General features: G+C 39.8%; 1 protein-coding gene across 1 annotated transcript in view; it reads right to left on the bottom strand.

Annotated features, from left to right (window-relative positions):
- The window catches only part of LOC126252001 (beta-mannosidase-like), a 243,762-nt gene that overhangs the window by 55,406 nt on the left and 164,780 nt on the right, over positions 1-23,576 (bottom strand). Inside the window, exon 9 of the mRNA XM_049952787.1 lies at positions 17,024-17,214. Within this exon, the coding sequence (XP_049808744.1) occupies positions 17,024-17,214 (191 nt within the window). The remainder of the gene's footprint in view (positions 1-17,023; positions 17,215-23,576) is intronic.

The raw sequence follows: 23,576 nt of genomic DNA, 5'->3' as shown, positions 1-23,576 counted from the left end.
TGATCATTCCTGCAGTCAGTGCTAAAAAGGTAGCTGTCATTTGTTATGCCATGCATCAACCCATGTAAGAGAAGCATACCACTGAAGAATAACTTGGTCATCCCAGCCTCTGTCATCTCATTTAAGAATGAATTTAGTGAATTGTGGATAGTTAACTGTCACCGAGAACCGCACATCCTTCCAAGATGCATGTGCATAGCAAATGCTGAGCTGTTAATTGAAATACAGCTGAGCGTCATAGAAACCTTCGATGCTGAGTCTGTTGGCGAAATTAGTGCTACCACTATGAGACACGATCTTCTAGCTCGACTATCACTAGATATCACTAAGGAACAACAGAAGAAGCTACTTGCCATTCTTCAAGAGTTCTCTGTATGCTTCAATCCACAGGTGAAGAACAAATTAGACAAATCAATGGTGAAGCACCAGATTAACACTAGAGACCATCAATCAATAAGCCAGAGAGCATACCATGTGTCAGCAATGGAACATCGAATAATTCATGACGAGGTAGAGAAAATGATGAAGAATGACATCATTCAGCCTTCACAGAGGCCATGGTCATCACCAGTGGTTCTCGTCAGGAAGAAGAATGGCAGTTGGCGCTTTTGTGCTGATTACAGGAAGCTTAATAAGATAACTAAAAGGGACATTTACCCCTCCCATGAATTGACAATACACTAGATTGTCTGAAGGGGGCTAAGTTTTTCTCAAACATGGACATGTACTCAAGATACTGGCAAATCAAAGTAGATGAGGCTGATTGTGAGAAAACTGCATTCATCATCCCTGAGGGCCTGTATTGGTTTAAGGTAATGCCATTTGGTTTGTGTAATGCACCAGCAACTTTTGAACGAATGATGGATAATCTTCTAAGTCACCTGAAGTGGATGATGTGTCTTTGTTATTTAGATGACATTATAGTGTTCTCAGAGGCATTTGATGAACACATAAAAAGACTGAGAGCCATTCTTAAGTGTCTCCAAAAACATGGACTGAAACTAAATCCAAGAACGTGCCTCTTTGGAGCAAAAGAAATCAAAATACTTGGGCACCTTGTGTCAAACAAAGGTGTGCAGCCAGACCCAGAAAAGGAGAGCTATAAAAGAATTTCCTATTCCTAAAAGTATTAGAGATGTGAGAAGCTTCCTCGGATTGTGTTCTTATTACTGTCATTTTATCAAAGACTTTTGTATCAAAGCCAAGCCACTCCAAGAGTTGTTAAAAGCTGATGCTAAATTTATCTGGGGTGGTGCTCAACAAGATTCTTTCAATGTGCTGTGAAAAGCTCTGACGACTGACCCTGTACTTGGTCTGTATGGTGAGAGAGCACCTACAGAACTACACACAGATGCCAGTGGGTATGGGATTGATGCTGTTCTGGTGCAGATTTTGGATGGAAAAGAGAAGGTTATAGCCTATGCTTCTAGGACACTTACAAAAGCCAAGAGAAACTATTCAACTACAGAAAGAGAATGTCTTACTGTGATCTGGGCCATGTGCAAATTTTGACAGTATCTCCATGGAAGGCCATGCACATTTGTTACAGACCATCATTCACTTTGTTGGTTGACAGGTCTTAAGGGTCCAACAGGATGACTCGCCAGGTGGGTGCTAAATCTTGAAGAGTATGACATTACAATAGTGTAAAAAATGGAAGAAAACGCAGTGTACAAAAATTCACTGACCCGTCTTCTAATAAGCTTGTAACATCAATTGAAGAACATCACATTTTCACATCTCTGTTTCTCTCATCAAGCCCAAAAAAAAAAAAAAAAAAAAAAAATTGGCGAAGAACATATGAAGAGTAGCTCATAAAAAATGCATTAAACTGTAACAGCAATGGTGACAAAGTTTTTCATTACCGTAAGCAGATGTCCGCATTTATGCTTATAGTTTAACCACTTAGCTGCTATGATGTTTTTGGTTTAATACAACATATTTATCAATTTTTGCTTTTTCTCTGGATGATCATGAAAGATGATCTCTCAAAAACATATGTTTTAAACATATAATTCATGGTCGTACCAAAATATCTTGATTTCCTTGTACCCAGATACCAATTTCAATTCTTTGATTAGTTTTTACTTTCTGTTACACATCTTTGATTTTTAAGAACTGATGAAATTCATTACCACAAATTGTTGTATAAACATTCTATTGCACATTTAATTTACTCCACTTAGGCAGATTTTATACAAAGTAGTGGTGAGGATTTCAATTTTTAATCATATATGCCAATTACATGTGTTTCTGCTCATATTTGGGAGGTTTTAACATTTTCCTCTTCATTTTCCTCTATTTTGCGTTTTTTATGTCTGGGCCAAATGAAAACATAAAATAGGGGTTTCAGTGTATTGATAACTTCACAGCCAAGATTGTTTTATTAAGACATATTTTATGATTTATAGTTTTTACTATGCAGTTGATGACAGTATAAATAGCTGCCTCAGAGGAGCAGCCCTTTGCAAATCTAAACAGTGAGTGACTAAGCATTCCATTATTGCAACATAGGTGAAACTATGAAGTCTGTTACCTTTTCAAAACTTTTGGAAAACAATGTAGGCCCTAGGGAGTTATACTGCCTGGCAGCACTTCTGTTGAGTCACCTTTCTTATAGACAGGCCTAACAAAAGCATATTTTAAACTGTCTAGCAAAATACCTTTATTTTAATTCTGATGCTCTTGGACAATCACATATATATTAACAATCACAAACAAAAAATTATAAATCCTTCGACAACACAAGAGATATTGAATTTAACTGATGCAAGGAGAACATTTAAAAATGCTGCAAATGAAGCAGATGAAAGGGAATACAAATGTCTAAAAAATGAAACCAACAGAAAGTGCAAAATTGCTAATCAGGAATGGCTGGAGGACAAATGTAAGGATTTAGAAGCATTTTCACTGCGAGAAAGATAGGTACTACCTATAGGAAAATTAAAGAGATCTTTGGGAAAAAGAGAAGTCATTGCATCAATATCAAGAGCTCAGATGATAAACCAGTCCTAAGCAAAGAAGGCAAAGCTGAGAGGTGGAGGGAGTATATAGCGTCTACACAAGGGAGGTGAACTTCAAAGCAATATTATAGACAGGGAGTGGATGTAGATGTAGATGAGTTGGGAGATACAAAACTGCAAAAAGAATTTGACAAAACTCTGAAAGATCTAAGCCAAAACAAGGCAAAAGGCAAAAGTTACCAAACGATCAGTTTAATAAAATGTGGTTGCAAGATATTTTACACAAGAATGGAAAAACAGGTAGAAGCAGATTTGGGGAAGATGTGTTTGGTTTCCAGAGAAATGTAGAAACATGTAAGGCAGTACTGACCCTATGACTTACCTTAGAAAATACGTCAAGAAAAGGCAAACCTACACTAACAGCATTTGTAGACTTAAAAAAAAGCTTTTGACAATGTAGACAGGAATGCACTCTTTGAAATCCTGAAGGTGCAGTGGTAAAATACAGGGAGCAAAATGCTATTTACAACAATAGGGCAGTAATAAGAGTCAAGGGGCATGAAAGAAAAGCAGTGGCTGAGAAGGGAGTGAGACAGGATTGTAGCCTATCCCAATGTGATACAATCTGTACACTGAACAAGCAGTAAAGGAAACCAAAGAAAAATTTGGAGTAGGAATTAAAGATCATGGAGAAGAAATAAAAGCTTAGAGGTTTGCTGATGACATTGCAATTCTGTCAGAGACAGCAAAGGACTTGCAAGAACCGTTGAATGAAATGGATAGTGCTTTGAAAGGAAAATATAAAATGAATGTCAACAAAAGCAAAACAAGATTAATGGAACGTAGTCGAAATAAAGCAGATGATGCCAAGGGAATCAGATCAGGAAATGAGACACTTAAAGTAGTAGATGATTTTTGCTATTTGGGTAGCAAAATAACTGACGCAGAGAGGATATAAAATGTAGACTGCAAATGGCAAGAAAAGAATTTCTGAAGAAGAGAAACCTGTTAACATTGAAAATAGATTTAAGATATTTGTCTAGAGTGTGGCCATGTATGGAAGTGAAACATGGATGGTAAACAGTTTGGATAGAAAGAGAATAGAAGCTTTTGAAACATGGTGCTACAGAAGAATGCTGGAGATTAGATGGGTCTATCATGTAACTAATTAGGAAATACTGAATAGAATTGGGGGAGACGAGAAATTTGTGTTACAACTTGAGCAAAAGAAGGGGTTGGTTGAATCTGAGACATCAAGGGATCACCAATTTAGTATTGGAGGGAAGTGTGGGGCGTAAAAATCATAGAGGGAGACCAAGAATTGAATATGCATATATGGAAATATGTAGGTTTCAGCAGTAATTTGGAGATGAAGAGGCTTGCACAGGATAGAGTAGCAATGAGAGCTGTGTCAAACCAGTCTTCGGATTGGAGACCACAACAACAACAACCCTTAATTAATGATTGATTACACTTTTACTTCTGAAAAATCATGATTATTTTCCTTATTTTATGACATATGTGAAAAATGTTCAACTTACTAAGTTTTCTCTCTATTGATTCTACAGCATACTGTTCTTCTTTCTCTTTTGAGCTTCTTGAATCAAGTTTCTCAGTTACCATTAAAAATTTATTCCTAAAACTTACTTTACTGTCTGATCTGGCAATTTCTGACAAGATCTGCCTAAAAAATATATTCCTGTATTTTTATAACTTTTCTTAAAATGTTATATTACACTTTATATTATGAAACTGCTTACTTTTTCCACCCATTTAGTAAATATACAATTTTTAGTTCTGATGATAACCTGATAGCTGTACTGATCCAAGGTTTCTTTGAAGGCTTTCTCATGTTTCATTCATTACTTTGAAAAAATTGGTTTTAAATTTCATTACCAATCAAAATTTTTTAAGAAATATGCTTAACTTACAGTTTATGTTAGGCTCATTGTAAACATCAAACCACTGAAAGCTTTCTCTAAAATTTTACATTTTTTGTCTTTAATCATGCTCACTGCCTTCTTTGATTGTAGATTTGAATGTAGCTAAGTTTTATAATCTAACTGCATCATTTTCTGGGAATTCACTCACTACTGGACAAGGATGTTGAATGAAGATATAACATATCACAATATTACTGTCTTGAGCTGCTCAAGTAGGAAAATTTATGACTGATACTAAATTACAAGCAGCTAATAGCATCTCTTGATCAATTTTCTTGTCAAGTTCCTTTGAGGACAGACAGCACAGTGATGATCCAAATTTCCAGTTACCCAATGAGGGGCCTGTATACTGTAACAACTTCAACTATTATACTGTCCAATATTAACTCACAAGCACATGCTTCAATAGGCAGATATACTCTGCCTGCAACAAAAAATAAATAAATAAACAAAAATTAAAAAAGGGAGAGAGAGAGAAGTTGTTGTACCCCCACCTGTGGCAAGCTAGCCTGCAAACATTGCATTGTAACTGGTCCTCAATATCCTATATACTGGCATTGGGATGGAGTTGTCATCTGAGCTGGTTCCACACATTTTCTATTGAGAACAGAGATGGGAATCTTATCGGCCATGGAAGTACTTCAACATCATGCAGATAGTTCATAGAATCAAAAAGAAATATGTGGACCAGCACTGTCCAGTTGAAAAACTGGCACCACCATAACTGCTGCCCGAGCAATGATACATGTTGACACAAGATGACCATGACATACTGTTGTGTAATCAGAGTTCCCTTAATAACTACCATCCATGAGTTGAAGTCATACCTGATGGTTCCCCACACCATGATGCCAGGAGTAACATTGCTTTGGCTCTCCAATGGCACAAAAGAATGGGGTCTCTAGTTAGATTGCCGCCATACTGGTGTGGTGCAAAAACCAAGATTCATAGCTGAACACAAAGTGAAATCATTCATCAGCAGTCAATGCTTCCTGCATAGCATCACTTCAAATTCACCTCTTTGTGTAGTGGTGTTAACAACAACGTACACGTGGGATGGTAATTTCCTAATCCAGCTACTGTTATTCTCTGACCAATGGTGTTGGATGACACATGGAAACCTGACAATGAATATGTCTGCCCTCTCTCATTCCCATGCAGTCCACTATGGGCCACTGTCATATCCATATGCCCCACAAATCTGGATATTTTATTTTATTTATCCATCTGTAGACAAAAAATATTGTATGGATGTTGTCCAAATGGAGCCGTATATTTATGCAAAACCACAAATGTTGCGATGAACTTTGAGGAGTTTAGAGAGTGTCTTGATGAACAAATCGAGGGTAGGAACCAGTGTGCCAAAAAGTCATCCAATAACGCTACAGATAATCAAAGATACAGGTGATGGTGCCAGCCACTACGTCACCCCTTTGGCAGCAAACATGTTTGTGTGCTGACAGACTGTAGGCGGTATGTCTTGCTGTGTTGTTTGTTATTAGTGATCATGACTGATTGCCACAATTGCTAGTGGAGAAGATAGAGCTAGCAGCTGTGTAGAAAGGCCTTGTTTCCTGTGAATTTGATGGTCTGCTGCCTCGGTAGATTAAAGTTTCAGGCATAGGTTTCCATCCACACTTTTTCTCCTGGAACCCTCTAAAATCCCCAATGCTTTTTAGTATACATGAAAAAAAATAAACTGCAGAGGGAAACCAGTGTCCTAAACCATCATTCATCAAGGCAACAGAACATTGCATTCATGGGAGATGTGGCCTGCCTACGCACCAGTTAGCTCGATCTTCTCCAATGGCAATTGTGGCAATCAGCTGTGAGCACCGAATAACAAACAACACAGTGAGACATTCCACCTACATTGCAATGATGTACAAATTCACATTTGCTGCCAAACGGGTGGCCCAGTGGCAGGGCCCTGCACCTGTAACTTTGATGCTCTGTAGCATCATTGGATACTTCCAGACACAGGTTCTTATCCTCGATTTGTTCCTCAAGAGACCCACTACAACTCCTCAAAGTTTGGCGCAACATTTCTGGCACACTCTGTATACATAAAATAATACCACATCATACAATACATAGTAATACAACTTTATACACATGTTTGCTAATGTTATTTTAAATTCAAGGTCCATTTTTCACAGGGATTTACTTTTGTCCTCTCTAAAAAGCCAGTTCTCATACAATAATTCAGTAAAGATTTTACATCATACAACAGCTGTCCAATACATAAGCGAATATAATGAAACTTTTAGGAGTGTATTTTCAGTTTTCCCTTAATATAAACATCACCAGAATATGTTATTGGTCTGCATAGTCACTTGCTGCGTAAAAACATTGACTGAATAATTTTTTTTTTTTTAAAATTCGACTATAAATTTACCCACATCATCTAACTTTGTGATGGTGATGGGCAGTCTGTTGTAAAAGTGAGTACCAATGTGACTTGCATGCCTTGGTGTGTTTGTTCTTTTGGTGCAGGTGAGTATGTAGTACTACGCTGTTTTGAGTATTGTAGTTATGATAGTTGGCATTTGCCCCAAAATCTGCTGTGAGTCCTGACATACATAACACATTTGTGTACATAGGGTGTCCTAGTCCCTTGTAGTTTAATATTACATTTTCTACATTTTTGAGAATGCTGTTATGGTCTTCACATATCTCCCCTGCTTCAGTCTTCACAATACCTCATAGCTTTTGATTTGTTTTCAAACTGTGTAATTAAGCTGTCCTTACTCAAATATTGGACAATTTGACCAGCCAGCCAAATGGAGACACACAATCAGGTCCCTTTCAATTGCTGTCAGGAGCTTGTAACATTCTCTTACATAAGTATTTGGCATCTCCATTTACTTTATAGTAATCTCTCAACATCTGATGCTGTTCATGCCCCTTATACTCCCTATTATGCCTAGTAAAAACACTAAAAATGCACAACATTAATGAACTCCATTCGCTGTTCTACCTGTCACAGAGAATTGTAACTCTAAAAGCGAGAGCAGTCTGAAAAGTTCTCTGCCTGATAGTGGAAATGACAATAATACTTTCAAAGAAGTTTTATTTTTCAACATAAGCTCCTCTGATATCAACACTTTTCACCCAGCAGCGTTCCAATGTCATTATCCCCTCCATGTACGGTTCCTCTGGAAATATTGCAAAGTACCCATCTACAGCTGCAATCGGTTCTTAATTGGATGAAAAGCCCTCACCAGTCTTGAGAACAGATGGAAGTCCAAGGGAGTCAAATATGGGGAATAGGGTCAACATTCCAGCACTTTATAGTACAAATGTCTCAATTTCCCCACTGCCCAGACAGTTTTGTGGACACGAGCACTGTCCTAATGGAAGATGATTTCTTTTTCTTCTTTAAGCCTGGTCTGTTTCCAAAAATGCTTGCATCCAATTTTGTTAGAAGCTGAGAGTAGTACTCTGCAGTTATGGTTTTACCTTTTTCAAGATAGTCAATCAAAAAATTCATTCACATCCCAAAATATTAATGGCAAATCTTTCCCGCTATGGTACCACCTTTGTCTTCTTTGGAGCTGAAGAACTGGCTTCCATCCACCATATAGACTAAGTGCTTGGACTGTGTACTGGTGAATACATGTTTCATCCACTATCATGTATTGATGTACGTCACTTCTGTTTGTCTTGAAATGCACCAATGACTTTTCAGATAGTGTTGTGCATATGCTTTTGTGATTCAGAGTGAGCACACACAGCGCCCCTATTGTACAAAGCTTCATCATGTTGAGTTCCTGATGCAACCACATTCCTTTGATATCACTAGATCATTAGCAAATTTCACGCACCTTTATATGTCGATCTTCCAAAATCATATCATGCACTTTGTCGATAACTTCTGGTGTGCTTGCACTTTTTGGATGTTCTTCATGGTGATCACCTTGGACACTTTCACAGCCATGTTTAAACTTGGCTGCTCATTTCTTCATATTGGAAACTGAAGGTGAAGAGCCGCCATATGCATTTACAAGTCACAAATGAATTTTGGTTTGTGTGAAATGCTCTTTTGCAAAAGATTTAATCGCTGCACAATAATCTATTTTTTACCATTTTCAACAGCAGGCACACCATAACTGCTTCAAATGACTATGTGCAGTCAACTGCTGCCTGGAATGAGATGCAATTTTATGTGGTGTCTACTAACATGTGTATCAACATAAGGGGAAAAAAATCATGCGAGTGGTGCTGCTGTCTCTGGGCAACACCAAGAACTCTTCAGAGAGATGTCGTAAATATCTGCTGATGGTGTGAACACGTATGAAGTTATATTGAGATCTGACCATGTCTTCTGGGACCTTCATTTGTTTGTCAGACAGTGTACACATAATTTACTTATCACTACATTTTTTTAAATTTATATTTTTTTATGGATGTAACAACTTGTTTTTCATCCATATTATGTCTACATGAATATGCAGCTAATTTATAGTCACCCACTTTAAGATTTTCTTTCAGAGTGATTATTTGGTGCTCAGTCAGACAAGAAACATCAATTTATTCCCAACTATAAATATTTTCCAATCAAACTAACAACTCACTTATTTGTCTGTTTCTATAATATCCTAGGCAACCAAGTTGACTTCCTCCTTTCTTAGGTGTTGAATTAGAAGTCTGTCGATTTAAATATTTGTGGTACTGTCTGTCTGAATTCAACCTAAAGTAAATGTTTCACCTGACTGTAATAACTACAGGGACTTGCCTTTGTGTGCTGTTGGACCCTCCTGTGGTAGGACAGCAAAAAGCAGCACATATTGTCAAGAAGGTAGCAAAAATTACAAACAGAACACAACTTCAAGCAATATGGGCAACAGGAATTGCAACACTGAAGGTCACGGCTACTTGTTATCTACCATCCTGATACTGCTCCAGGTGCTGCATTAACTGCTCCACAGTGATCTGCCTCTTCCACACAGCTATCTGACTTACTGCATGAACTAGGCTTGATTCCCAGGTATTGTTCAAAAGGGAAGGTTTCACTTAGGCAGCAATACTAAAACTCTAAGGGCTCATCTAGCTAATATAGCTACATAAATGTTATATTTAACAGAGTATCTCCTAGCATTGTAGCTGGTAAATGAAAAGTTTGCCCCATAATATCACACCTAATTCTGTTTATCAACAAGCCACTGCTTCCTAGTTCTAAGTGTCCAGCGAGCTTCCCTTGCTCATAGCAAATTGCTTGTACTACTATCTTGTCGTGCACTGAATGCATACAATATAGCCCTGCTCACTGGAAGTATGGTTTTGGTTCCATCACCTCTTTACAGCATGAACAACCCTCTGCCTTGCTCCTGAACAATGCATGGCTCTAGTATTTCCTCCCACTTGAATCTCATGAGTAGAACATATAGTAACCTTCCTCTTCTGGCATTGCTGCAACTCTCCTTCAGTCACTGCCACATACCATTCCCCATCTTCCACTGTTAGTAACACCACATCCACTTTAATTTGTATAAACTTCCCCACTGTTTCTAGCCTCACTGGGTAGGTGTGTACTGTGTAACACTTGAACAATGTGTGCTTGTTCACAACCAATACTTTCACCAATATGTACAACTGTGCATTATATATTCCAACTAACAGCAAACTGAAGACAGGCCTCTGTTGTCTCCCCTTCCCTTAGAAGCATGCTGTCTCTCACCAGCAACCTTCATACAATAACTACACATAATTCCTACCCAAACCTACACATATAACCAGACCCATAATTATCTAACAACCTATAATGCACACAAACAAAATAACCAAAATTGGAAGAATCATAACAAAACACAATACATATTAACTACTGCCTCAATCTTAACACATACAGTGTATGAGATATATGGATCTCGTCCTCCTGTTATTCATTCTTTTGCTTCTTCTTTCTGACTTTCCTCCTCTGTTCCACTAACGTCCCCTAGGGATTGCTGTTGGTGTACCTGTGAATGGTTGTAGTTGTCTGACATGTACAGTTTTTGACCTTGTTGGCAATGGTAGCTTTACATTAACAGGTGATGTGGTTTCAATCGTGTGATACACGCCATGTGACCATGTTATGAACATTTTTGTCTTTCCTTTTGGAGTTTACAGACTTGACAACGTTACCAACTGGTCTACTATGTACCAAGGTAAAAACCCCTTATGTTTTACTATCTCCTCTTGCCTTTCCAATGCCTGTGTGTTTTTGCTGAACCTTCTTCCAAACAGCTCTCACTGTTCTCGCAAATTCCCAGACTGACTCTCAGTTCCTGCTCCATTTCTGCTTAAGCATATCACATGGTGATTGCATCTTCTTCCCATATACCACCTTGAATGGTGAAAATTTGTGCTAGATATGTATTTTTTAATTATATGTGCTCACCACAATAGATAGATATGTGTCCCAATCTATCTGCTGGGAGGTGATGAAATACCCAGCATCCTCCCAATCATCCAATGAGCTCAATCCATCCTTCTATTGACTGAGGAAGAAGTGGACTGGTCCTTAATATCATCACTTTTAACAACTGACAGAATTCCCTCATCAGGTCTGGTGTTAAGTTCATGCCTTGATCAGATATTACTGTTTCTGGCACCCCAAACTTCAATACCCATCTATTCACCAATGCTTGCATTACTGTGACTACCTGCTGATCCAGCATCAGCACAATCCTGATATGAGAAAAATTATCTATGAAGGTTAACACAAAACCGTTTATTGCTGTTATTCAGCTGAATGGTCCTAATACATCCACCCCGCATTAAACTAAAAGGTTCCATTTCTTCTGGCAACCTACATTTACATCTACATCTACTTCTAGAGGAATATTCTGCAAATCATATGTAAGTGCCTGGCAGAGGGTTCATCGAACCACCTTTACAATTCTCTCTTACTGAAGTAACAGTGCATGGATAGAACGAACACCTATATCTTTCAGTACAAGCTCTGATTTCCCTTATTTTATCATGGTGATTGTTTTTCCCTATGTAGGTCAGCTTCAACAAAATGTTTTCACATTCAGAGGAGAAGGTTGGTGATTGGAACTTTGTGAGAAGATTCCTCTGCAGCAAAAAACGCCTTTTTTTTAATGATGTCCATCTCAAATCCTGTATCATTTCAGTGACACTCTCTCCCCTATTTCGTAATAATACAAAACGTGCTGTCCTGCTTTGAACTATTTCGATGTACTCCATCAACCTATCTGGGAAGGATTCCACATCCCACAACAGTATTCAAAAAGAGGACAGACAAGCATAGCGTAGGCAGTTTCCTTAGTAGATCTGTTGCATTTTTAAGTGTTCTGCCAATAAAACGCAGTCTTTGGTTAGCCTTCCCCACATCATTTTCTATGTGTTCCTTCCAATTTAAGTTGTTTGTAACTGTAATTGTAATTCCTAGGCATTTAGTTGAATTTAAGGCCTTTAGATTTGACTGATTTATCATGTAACCAAAGTTTAACAGATTCCTTTTAGCACTCATGTGGATGACCTCGCACTTTCCATTATTTAGAGCCAACTGCCAATTTTTGGACCATACAGATATCTTTTCTAAATCATTTTTCAATTTGTTTTGATTACCTGCTGACTTTACTAGTCGATAAATGAGAGCATCATCTGCAAACAACCAAAGACAGTTGCTCAGATTGTCTCCCAAATTGTTTACATTTATGAGGAACAGCAAAGGGCCCATAACACTAGCTTGGGGAAAGCCAGAAGTCACTTCTGTTTCACTCAATGATTTTCCATCAGTTACTAATAACTGTGATCTCTGACAGGAAATCATGAATCCAGTCACATAACTGAGACAATATTTCATAAGCTTGCAATTTCACTACAAGCTGCTTGTGTGGTACAGTGTCAAAAGCCTTCCAGAAATCCAGAAATATGGGATCAATTTCAAATTCCTTGTCAATAGTACTGAACACTTCATACAAGTAATGAGCTAGTTGTGTTTCACAAGACTGATGTTTTCTAAATTCGTGTTGACCTTGTCTCAATAGACCGTTTTCTTCAAGGTAATTCATAATGTTCAAACACAATATACATTCCAAAATCCTGCTGCATGTTGATGTTAATGACATGGGCCTGTAATTTAGTGGATTACTCCTACTACCTTTCTTGAATATTGGTGTGACCTGTGCAATTTTCCAGTCTTTGGGTACAGATCTTTCGTCAAACAAACAGTTGTAAATGATTGTTACGTATGGAGCTATTGCATCAGTATACTCTGAAAGGAACCTAATTGGTACACAGTCTGGACCAGAAGACTTGCTTTTATTAAGTGATTTAAGTTGCTTCACTACTCTGAGGATATTTACTTCTATGTTACTCATGTTGGCAGCTGTTCTTGATTTGAATTCTGGAATATTTACCTTGTCTTCTTTTCTGAAGGCATTTCAAAAGGCTGTGTTTAGCACATCTGCTTTGGCACCACTATCTTTGATAGTATCTCCATTGCTATCATGCAGAGAAGGCACTGATTATGTCTTGCCACTAGCATACTTCACATACGACCAGAATCTCTTTTGATTTTCTGCCAGATTTTGAGACAAAGTTTGAGCTATTATAAGCATCTCACATTGAAGTCTGCAGCAAATTTCAAACTCCTGTAAAAGATTGCCAATCTTGGAGATTTTGTGTCTGTTTAAATTTGGCATTTTTTTTTTTTTTCAGTGTTTCTGCAACAGTGTTCTGACCTGTTTTCTGTACCAAGAAGGATCATCTCCACTGTTTGTTAATTTATTTGGTATAAATCTCTCAATTGCTGCTGACACTATTCAAAGATGAATTCAAGCCGTGTCTGGTCTACACTTATACGAGGTCTGTCTAAAAAGTATCTGACCTTCAATTTTTCTGTGGAAAATAGAGACGATAGCACAGCGTCACTGTACACAGTAAAGGAAGGGACATTTATGCATATGTGTGAATTTTGTTCCCACCTTCCAGCACGTCAGTCACTGCCTGTCAGTCACTGAGTGAAGTGTTACACAATGTATCCATCAGATTACCGATTCTCTCAAGTTCACTGAATGTGTTGAGCAAAGATACTGCATCAAATTTTGTCAAAAGCTTGGTGATTCTCAAAGCAAACCAATTCATAAGATTTAGCAGTTGTTTGGAGAAGATGCAATGTGTGTAACACAAATTAAGGAGTGGTTCAACCGATTCAAAAAATTCCAGAACATTCATAATTTTGTGCCAATAGTGTGTTGGAACAAAATTCAGCTGGCGTTCCTGACCATTCCTGTGTTTAATTTGTAACTGCTAGAGGTTTCATTGTTGTATGTCTGTTGGTTATTGAGTTATTGTTCAGTGCTGTATTGAGTAGAATCTTGTGCCACACAGTTTGTGAATCTCGAGATGGCATAGTTAGAGGTGGAATGCGTCCGCATTAAATTTTGCATGAAACTCAAGAAACCTTTACAGAGATACACCAAATGATGCACATAGCCTACGGTGATGAGTGCTTTAGCCATACTTGTTGTTAGGAATGGTTTAAAACTGGCCAGATGGAAGTTAAAGATGACCCTCTTTCAGGATGTCCTTCGATGTCTATCATTAGAATGAGATGTTCCCTAAGAGAATCAGGCTGGTGATGAGACATAGGCCTACAGATGTGATGTTGAGACCAAGGTTCAATCTTCACAATGGGTTGGGAAAGGTTCTCCATGACCAAAAAAGCTTGGCAGGTCATGTCAAATGTCAAAGCCATGCTGGTAGTTTTCTTTGACTTTGAAGGATTAGTTCATCATGAATTTGTGCCACAGGAACAAATTGTTAATCAATGTTATTATCAGGACATGTTGTGATGCCTGCGATAAAATGTGAGAAGGAAACTGCCTGAAATGTGGTAAGACAATTCAGGGCTCTAGCATCATAATAATGCATCCACACATTCATCACTCTTGGTGTGTGACTATTGGACAAAAAACGAAATCACTGTGCTGCCTCATCCTCCGTACTCACTAGACCTGGCACCTGCAGAATTATTTTTTTATTTCCAAAGTTCAAAGCCCTATTGAAAGGATGAAGATTGCTATGATAGATGAGCTAAAAGAAAATTTGCAGACAGTGCTCTGCATGATCCAGAAAGAGGCATACCAAGATTTCTTCCAGAAGAGGAAACAACATTGGGAGTGATGTATTAATTGTGAAGGAGAGTATTTTGAAGGAAACCATGCACAATTAGTCAAAGGTAAGTGTAGAAAAATTTTTTGGACAGAGTTCCAGAATTTTTTTAAATAGACTTTGTATGTACATTAAGCTTTCTAATTCTGTCCAAAAAATCCTCCATATTGGTCACAGAAAAACAGCATGCTATTTTGCTTGCTGTATCTCTCTACCAATTCCTGCTTGAGTTGCTCAAAAGTTTCTGCATTGTCCAGAGCCTCCATGCAATAAACAAGACTTCACTTCTCCTGATAGGTGTGACCTTGTTATCTATAACTAATGATTATCCAACCAATCCCTATGTCTGCAGATAAAAGGAGATCCTCAGATGACATGCTGGGAAAGGGAGAAACAAGGTTTACAACAGCTGGATGTAGCCCCAGATTCTGTGATTTCAACAAACCTAATTCTTCTCAGCTAATTTATTATTTACAAACGTAATTCTGCCCTCAACTGCATTAAAAGATTAATTAAGGATTACCTAGCCTCCCCTACAGTGACTTATTGGGTCTGACTTTGCTTCTGCATCTTTCTTACTGATATTCACTACTCAGAAATAAGAACTCAAAAATAATGCAAACAACATACTAATCAGCTGTTAACAGTACCATGCACACTTCATCTGTTTAATCATGAGCCACCTGGACTCCCTACACTATGTGATCATATGACCAAAATGGTGACACTTGAAACAAACAACTGACCACAGACTTGGTACAAGGTGCAAAACGCGCAAGTAAATTTCACTGCAAGCTTCACACAGCATCTAGCCATCCTAGAATTACATTTAAACTGAGAGATATCCAGCAGTATTGCTGTCCCCATAAAAGTAACTATATAGTTATCACAACCCTTAACTTTTGACCCCATGAGCACCACCACAAAAAAACAAGTCTCACTCGTGTCACAATGAAGATTTCATAGGCTGCAGTTCAGACAACGTGCCGCAGGAGGTGGTACACCGTCCGCCATTCACTGTGATGATGTCTGCTCTCCTGACATCCCCGACATCGCTGATGAGTCCCAATGGTGCTCAGTAGTGTGAGTGGTGGAGGTGACAGGCCGGTGGGTCCTAGTAGATACACTAATGACTGAGAAACAATACTCTATTAGCTCCCGATCCACATAACATCATTAGAAATGTGAGGCAGCACAGCCCACTTCAGTGACCCAGGCTGGCAAAGGCTCACAGGTAGTGACTTGTATCCTGGCAAGTAGGAACAGTGACAGTGTCCTGCAATGCTGATGTCAGGCAGAGTGATGGCCAATGACCTGATAGTGTGATCCGTGTGTTGCACTGCAAAGGCATTCCACAGTGGTGGATGCCTATGCCTAGGTGATCCAGGCCCAGTGATGCCCACTGTGGAGGTGGAGGAAGGCTGTTATGCATGTGACAAACCTGCTGCCCTCTGGCAGTAGTCAGTTGGTGGTTGGCGCAGATGACTGTGGCACCAAGTCCTGCAAGGAGTGCGGGTGGCATGGACCTGGCATCATGGTGGTGCTGCTGGACTCAAAATGCCTTGGCCTTGAAATTTTTCTATTTTTATGGCTCCAGTGCACATTTGTTACACTAAAGGCCTGCATCTAGTCACATAGCTCATAACAAGTCATCCCCTGATGTGGCAAAACAATCCTGCCCACTCCGACTATTACCACTGTGTGGTGCAGTTTACTGCTAAATGTGGCTAGCTGGTTTCATAATCCTTTTGTGTGAACATGTTGCTATGACCCATATGATGCCACACTATGCTTACTGCCCAGCAGTAGTTTGGCACAATGCTACACCACCATTCCTTACAAATTATTCCAAGTTCTGCTATAACTAGATAGTGACACCACAGGTGGAAATGAAAAATGTCATTTCTGTATAGCTGTTTATTCTTATTCTTCCTAGAATATCAGAGCTTTTCAACTTTGTTATATTTATATAAGAAATTTTTTACTAACCAATTATCTCGAAGAGCCCCTTCATTTTCATTGTTGGCAGACCATATGGCAATACTTGGATGATGACTCAGACGCTTCACTTGATATTCAACCTCTTTTCTGACATTTGTTAGAAATTCTTCACTTGCAGGATACATGCTGCATGCAAACATGAAGTCTTGCCAGATCAATATTCCTAGCTCATCAGCAACCTGCCAAAAGGAAACACTGACATTTTATGGTTCCTTTTGTAAGCAACCATACTTAAAAAACAAAACCTTAATGTACCAAAGTTTTGGCTAATACATCTTCTCTAAAATTTAGTAGTAATGGTGCTCAGAAAAAAGATGAAATTATAAATAGCTAAAACTATCAACAGTATATTACACATTAGGAACAATTGTTGTACATTATCCAAAGAGTCTGAGGGTAAAGAACATTTTTCACCCAAAATATTAAACTAAAAGTTCTTTCCAAAAACTTTGGTAAGTGCTGTGTAGTGAAACACAATTTCTTAAGTTATTTCATGCCTTTAGTGCCATGCCATAGCACAAATCTGCTGCCATGATATGGGCTGTATTTTCATTTGAAAACATGGTGCACTCTTCAAATAGGTGTCTTCCCAAATCTCATATGCCATAAGTGGCAAACACTGAAGTGTCATCTAATTGCAGAAGGTATTATGTATCAGGGAGAAGTGCCCAATCTAGGAATGAGTTAAGAGCATTTCGCCACATCTTTGTGACTGGAAGTAAATGTGCCTTGGCTTGGTAGTAGCAATTGCAGACTACAGCTACACAGCCCCTCACTTCAAGGCACTCCTCCTAACAGTGATGCAAGACTACAAACATACCCAGTGAGGAGCAGTTACCCTCTCCCCCTCATTCTCCTAGATAAAGAAAAGCTATGATACTAGTATCCTGTTCATCACACAGACAAATGTATCAATTCAATATTAAACAATGGAAAGTTCAGATTGGAACATCAATAATATTATGAAAAGGTTAGATTGCTTTTCACCACAAAGGTGAGATGCTTAGTTGTATACAGGCACAACAAAAAGACTGTTATGCACTGAGCTTTCAGCGAAAGCCTTTGTCAGAAAAGAAGTAAAACACATATCGACACAAGAAGTCACACTTCACAGACACACATGACCATGATCTCCAACCACATGATCAGAAGGCATTTCTCATGCTGAACAAAAGCAGCAATTCAGAGTGGTACGGGGAATGGAGTGGGATACTAGGGTGTAGTGTCAGCAGCCTTTTGAGGAGGGAGGGGCTTTGAGTGGGAAATGAGAGGGGTAAATTAGAGGAAAGACCAGCGAATGTGTTGCCAGGGAGTGATACGTAATGAAGGTGAGGGGCTTGCTTGAGTTGGGAGGAGATGATAGAACAGAGAGGGTGGAAACTGTTGGATTGCGGCTGTGGGGACAGTACATAGGCTGAGGCTGGGACAATTTTGGGAGTGGAAAACGTATTGTAAGGATAACTCCCATCAGCACAGTTCAAATAATTTTGTGGCAGAGGGGAGTATCTAGATGATATGGGTTGTGAAGCAGCCATTGAAATCAAGCATGTTTGGTTCGGATGCTAGTTGTGCCACAGGATAGTCCTCTTTATGTCTTGGTCACAGCTTGGCAGTGGCCATTGACCCTAGGACAGCTGATTGGGAGTCTTAACAATATAAAAAGTTGTGCAATGATTGCAGCAGAGCCAGTATATGACACGGCTCCTGTAACAGGTGACTGGCCTCCGACATAGGATAAGCCTGTGACAGGAGTGCAATAGGAGTTACTTGGTGGGTGGATTAGACAGGCTTTGCATCTGAGTCTACCACAGGGATGTGATCCCTGTGGCAAGGGATTTGGATTACGAGTGACATAGAGATGTACTAGGATGTTGTGGAGGTTCAGTAGGAATGGCAGAACACCACATTAGGAGGAGTCGGAAGGAACTTGGGTAGGTTATCCCTAATATCAGGGCATGATGAGATAATCAAAGTCTTGACAGAGGATGTGATTCAGTTGTTCCAGTCCAGGATGGTACTGAGTGGCAAAGGTGTGCTCCTTTGTAGCTGGTTCTTAGGGATGGTGGGAGGACAGGGAGTTTTTGGGGAATGGCATGGGCAATCCGTTTGCTACTAGGTCTGGGGGATGTTGTCTATCTGTGAAGGCCTTTGTGAAGTTCTCAGCATAGAGGGCAAGGGAGTTCTTGTCACTGCAGGTATGCCATCTCCAAGTAGGCTGTATGGAATGGATGTTTTGGTGTGAAAGGGTGGCAGTTGTTGGTATCCAGATACTGTTGGTGGTTGATTGGTTTAATGTGGACAGAGGTGTGGATGGAGTGGAGGAGATCCATGTCCAGAAAGGTGCCACGCTGGGTCCAGGATAACCAGGTGAAGTGGATAGGAGAGAAGGTGTTGGGGTTGTGAAGGAATCAGTATAAGGTCTCTTGGCCCTGAGTCCAGATAATGAAGATATCATCAGTGAACATGAACCAGACCAGGAGTTTGGGAGGCTATGAAGGTTTCCTCTATTTGGCCCACCCACAGACAGGTTCGTGTAGGCGAGTCTGTGCCTACACCCATCACAGTGCCACAGGTTTGTTTATATACCTTCCCCTCCAAAGGGCAGTAGTTGTGCATTGGGGTAAAGCTGTTAAGATGTATGAGAAGAAGGCAATGGGTCTGGGAGTCTGAAGGACTTTGGAAGAAATAGTGTTCAATAGCAGCAATGATCACAGGTGTGAGGTATGTTGGTGTATAGGGCAGTAGCATCAACAGAAATGAGTTGGGATACAGGAGGTAAAGGTTTGGGAATAACGAAGAGTTGATGAAGGAGGTGGTAAGTTTCTTTGATGTTGGAAGCTAGATTTTGGCCAGTTGGTTTGAAGTGTAGGTCAATGAGGGCCAAAATTCTTTCAGTGAGGGTACAACAAGAAGCTAGAATTAGGGTTCCAGGATTGTAGAGTTTATGGATTTTGGGGAGCATGTAGAAGGTGAGTGTGCAGTGTGTCATAGATGTGAGGAGATAAATGTATTTAGGGTAGAGGTAATGGAAAATGCTGGGTGTAGGGTGTGGGGACAGTATGTTTCCATAGGTTGAGGTCAGGATAATTACAGGAGCGGAGAATATGTTGTAAGGATTACTCCCATATGTGTTGTTCAGTAGAGCAGGTGGTTTAGGGGAAGATCCAAATGGCCTGGGTAGAAAGAAGCCATCAAAATCAAGCAAGTTACATTTAGCTACATGTTGTGCCATAGGGTGGTCCACTTTACTCTTGGCCACCTATTGGCAGTACCATTCATCCTGGTGATCAGAACCACCTCTACAGATACTGCTACTACGCAATACCTACTACATACATCACAGCTGTAAAACTGAATCGCCTGTTCTCCAGCACCTGGAAGTGCATTCCACACATCACCTTCATAAGTTATACAACCTACTGACTTCCTGGTACCAGCTTGTGGCACCACGATCACAACCCGTATCCTACCCACAGTGTTCCTCCTCATTTACCATTTGTAGCACCCAGACACTGTCTAGCTGATCCACTTGTCACATCCCAAAAAACTATGTACGAACACTCCACTAAATATAGAGGTAATACAGACCTGGAATTCTTTTCTTAACCTTTCCACCAAAATCCTCAACTCATATAAGTTTCAGCCCTATAGAGACACTTTACCTTCAACCCTACACTCAAATTTAAAAATGTTAGACTTTTCAAAGACCTGGTCTCCTTCTCCTGATCCCTGCAATGGAAGAATGATGCCTAGGACTGGAAAAACAGAACCACATCTTCATCTGAGCTTTGATAACCTATTGTCATATCCTGATATGAGTGACATCCTGGTGTAGATCTTTCCCACCCCTTCGTAAACTGGTGTTCTTGCACTACCCAACCCATAAAACATCCTAGTCCATCACTATACCACTCCCAATCCCACATCTTGCCACAAGGCTCATATCCTTGTGGACCCAAGCACAAGACCTACCCAATCCACCCATCCAGCAGTTCCTATTCCAGTTTTGTCAAGTCTTATCCTGCCCCACCAGAGGCTGGGCTACCTGTGAAAGCACGTGTGTCATATAACAGCTCTGCTGAAATCATTGCACTGCTTGTTATATTGGTATGACTACCAACCAGTTGTCCAACAGGATGAATGGATACTATTGAACTGTGGCCAAGAGCAAAGTGGACCACCCTGTGGCACAACAAACAGCTGAACACAACATGCTCAGTTTCAATGGCTGCTTCACAATCTGGACCATTTGGGTCCTCCCTTCTGTCACAAGCTTTTCTGAACTGTGCAGGTGGGGTTATCCTCACAACAAATTCTCCATTCCTGAAATTTTCCAGCCTGAACCTATTGTAATGCACTGCCCCACACCCTCCACCCATAAATTTCTGCCCCCTTTGTCCATCACCTTCTACTAATTAAGTTTATTTAACCCTCGTAGTGCGCTGCTCTCTGGCAGCGCACCCGCTGATCTTTCCCCTTCTCCGCTTCCCTTCTTTTATGCTCTCCCCTCCCTCCTTGATCCCCCATAGCCTCCCAATGCTGTATCTGGCACCCTTGTCCTGCTGTCATCTAATCTCTGCATGCTCCATTACACAGCATTCTTCTCCTCCTCATCATTCCCTCCACCAGTCTCTGCTATCCCTCCCCCTCTCCATCCCCCTTACCCCCTCCCCCTTCCCCCACTCTGTATTTCTGCTTTTGCTCAATGCAGGAGTTGTTTTCTGGCTGCATTGGCCAGTTGAATTGGTCATATGTGCATGATGTGTGCCTGCTCTGTTTATGTGTGTGTTTTATTTCAAGAAGATGGCTGTGACCAAAAGATCAATGCATAATAGTCTTTTGGTTGCCCCTTTCTGCAAGTCATCATCTTTATGGTCAGCAGCAATCTATATTTTTCAGTTCAATACTAATTAAAAGAAAGCCAGCTCATGTAATCAATATTGTCTGTTCTCTACTTCATAGTGATTTACCTCTGGATTTCTTACCTCACAAATACGAAGATTAATCATTAACAGTGATTTATGATGTAACCAATAAAAGTACAAACTTTACAAACTTTTTCCTCCTCTGAAATATCCTCAGCAGTAAGCTCAAACGTAATGTTTTGTATTTGATATTATTGCAACGAAACATTTGGTCAGAAATCAACAAAATCCCATCAGTAAATGGAGAAGGGTTATATCTTTAGGCAGTGCAGTAGAGATTGTTCATGGAGGTATGACCTGACTTGTGTTACTCCTCAATGTTGACACTTCCTCAAAATATTTGGAAAAGTAATTTTTCTTTTAAATTGTTCCAAGTATGTTGCTGACATTTCAACCAAAATATAATATTCACAAACAAATTTAAATTGATATTCTCATAATTCTAGTGAGGCACAAAACACCAACATTCATTATTTGATGTAATGATAGGTGGAGCTCAAAGCTAGAGGTCAATCATTATGAAATGAATAATTGTAACTAGTGAAGCTGGTGCCACTTGTCGTGAATAAAATATTTCAGTTTTGAGTGCAACTCTTCGTGAATAAAATATTTCAGTTTTGACTGCAACTCTTCTTGAAACTGAAAATGCCAGGTGTTTATGGACAGTGAAAGCTGCCACTTGTATTGTACCTTCAATTGTTGATCTTTTTCCTCATGTTACTAGCCAATGTTTAAAACTGTTAAAATGGTAATACAGAAAATATATGTATGTTTCCTGCTTGACAGTAAGATAATATGTACAAATCCCATACAAGCTAGATTCTCTCAGTTAGATACACATCCTGGTGTAGATCTTTCCCACCCCTTCGTAAACTGGTGTTCTTGCACTACCCAACCCATAAAACATCCTAGTCCATCACTATACCACTCCCAATCCCACATCTTGCCACAAGGCTCATATCCTTGTGGACCCAAGCACAAGACCTACCCAATCCACCCATCCAGCAGTTCCTATTCCAGTTTTGTCAAGTCTTATCCTGCCCCACCAGAGGCTGGGCTACCTGTGAAAGCACGTGTGTCATATAACAGCTCTGCTGAAATCATTGCACTGCTTGTTATATTGGTATGACTACCAACCAGTTGTCCAACAGGATGAATGGATACTATTGAACTGTGGCCAAGAGCAAAGTGGACCACCCTGTGGCACAACAAACAGCTGAACACAACATGCTCAGTTTCAATGGCTGCTTCACAATCTGGACCATTTGGGTCCTCCCTTCTGTCACAAGCTTTTCTGAACTGTGCAGGTGGGGTTATCCTCACAACAAATTCTCCATTCCTGAAATTTTCCAGCCTGAACCTATTGTAATGCACTGCCCCACACCCTCCACCCATAAATTTCTGCCCCCTTTGTCCATCACCTTCTACTAATTAAGTTTATTTAACCCTCGTAGTGCGCTGCTCTCTGGCAGCGCACCCGCTGATCTTTCCCCTTCTCCGCTTCCCTTCTTTTATGCTCTCCCCTCCCTCCTTGATCCCCCATAGCCTCCCAATGCTGTATCTGGCACCCTTGTCCTGCTGTCATCTAATCTCTGCATGCTCCATTACACAGCATT

The sequence above is a fragment of the Schistocerca nitens genome, chromosome 1 (genome assembly GCF_023898315.1).
Source record: "Schistocerca nitens isolate TAMUIC-IGC-003100 chromosome 1, iqSchNite1.1, whole genome shotgun sequence".
Classification (NCBI taxonomy): domain Eukaryota; kingdom Metazoa; phylum Arthropoda; class Insecta; order Orthoptera; family Acrididae; genus Schistocerca; species Schistocerca nitens.
Note: the sequence above shows the minus strand (reverse complement) of the source record. Positions and strands in the feature narration are given on the sequence as shown.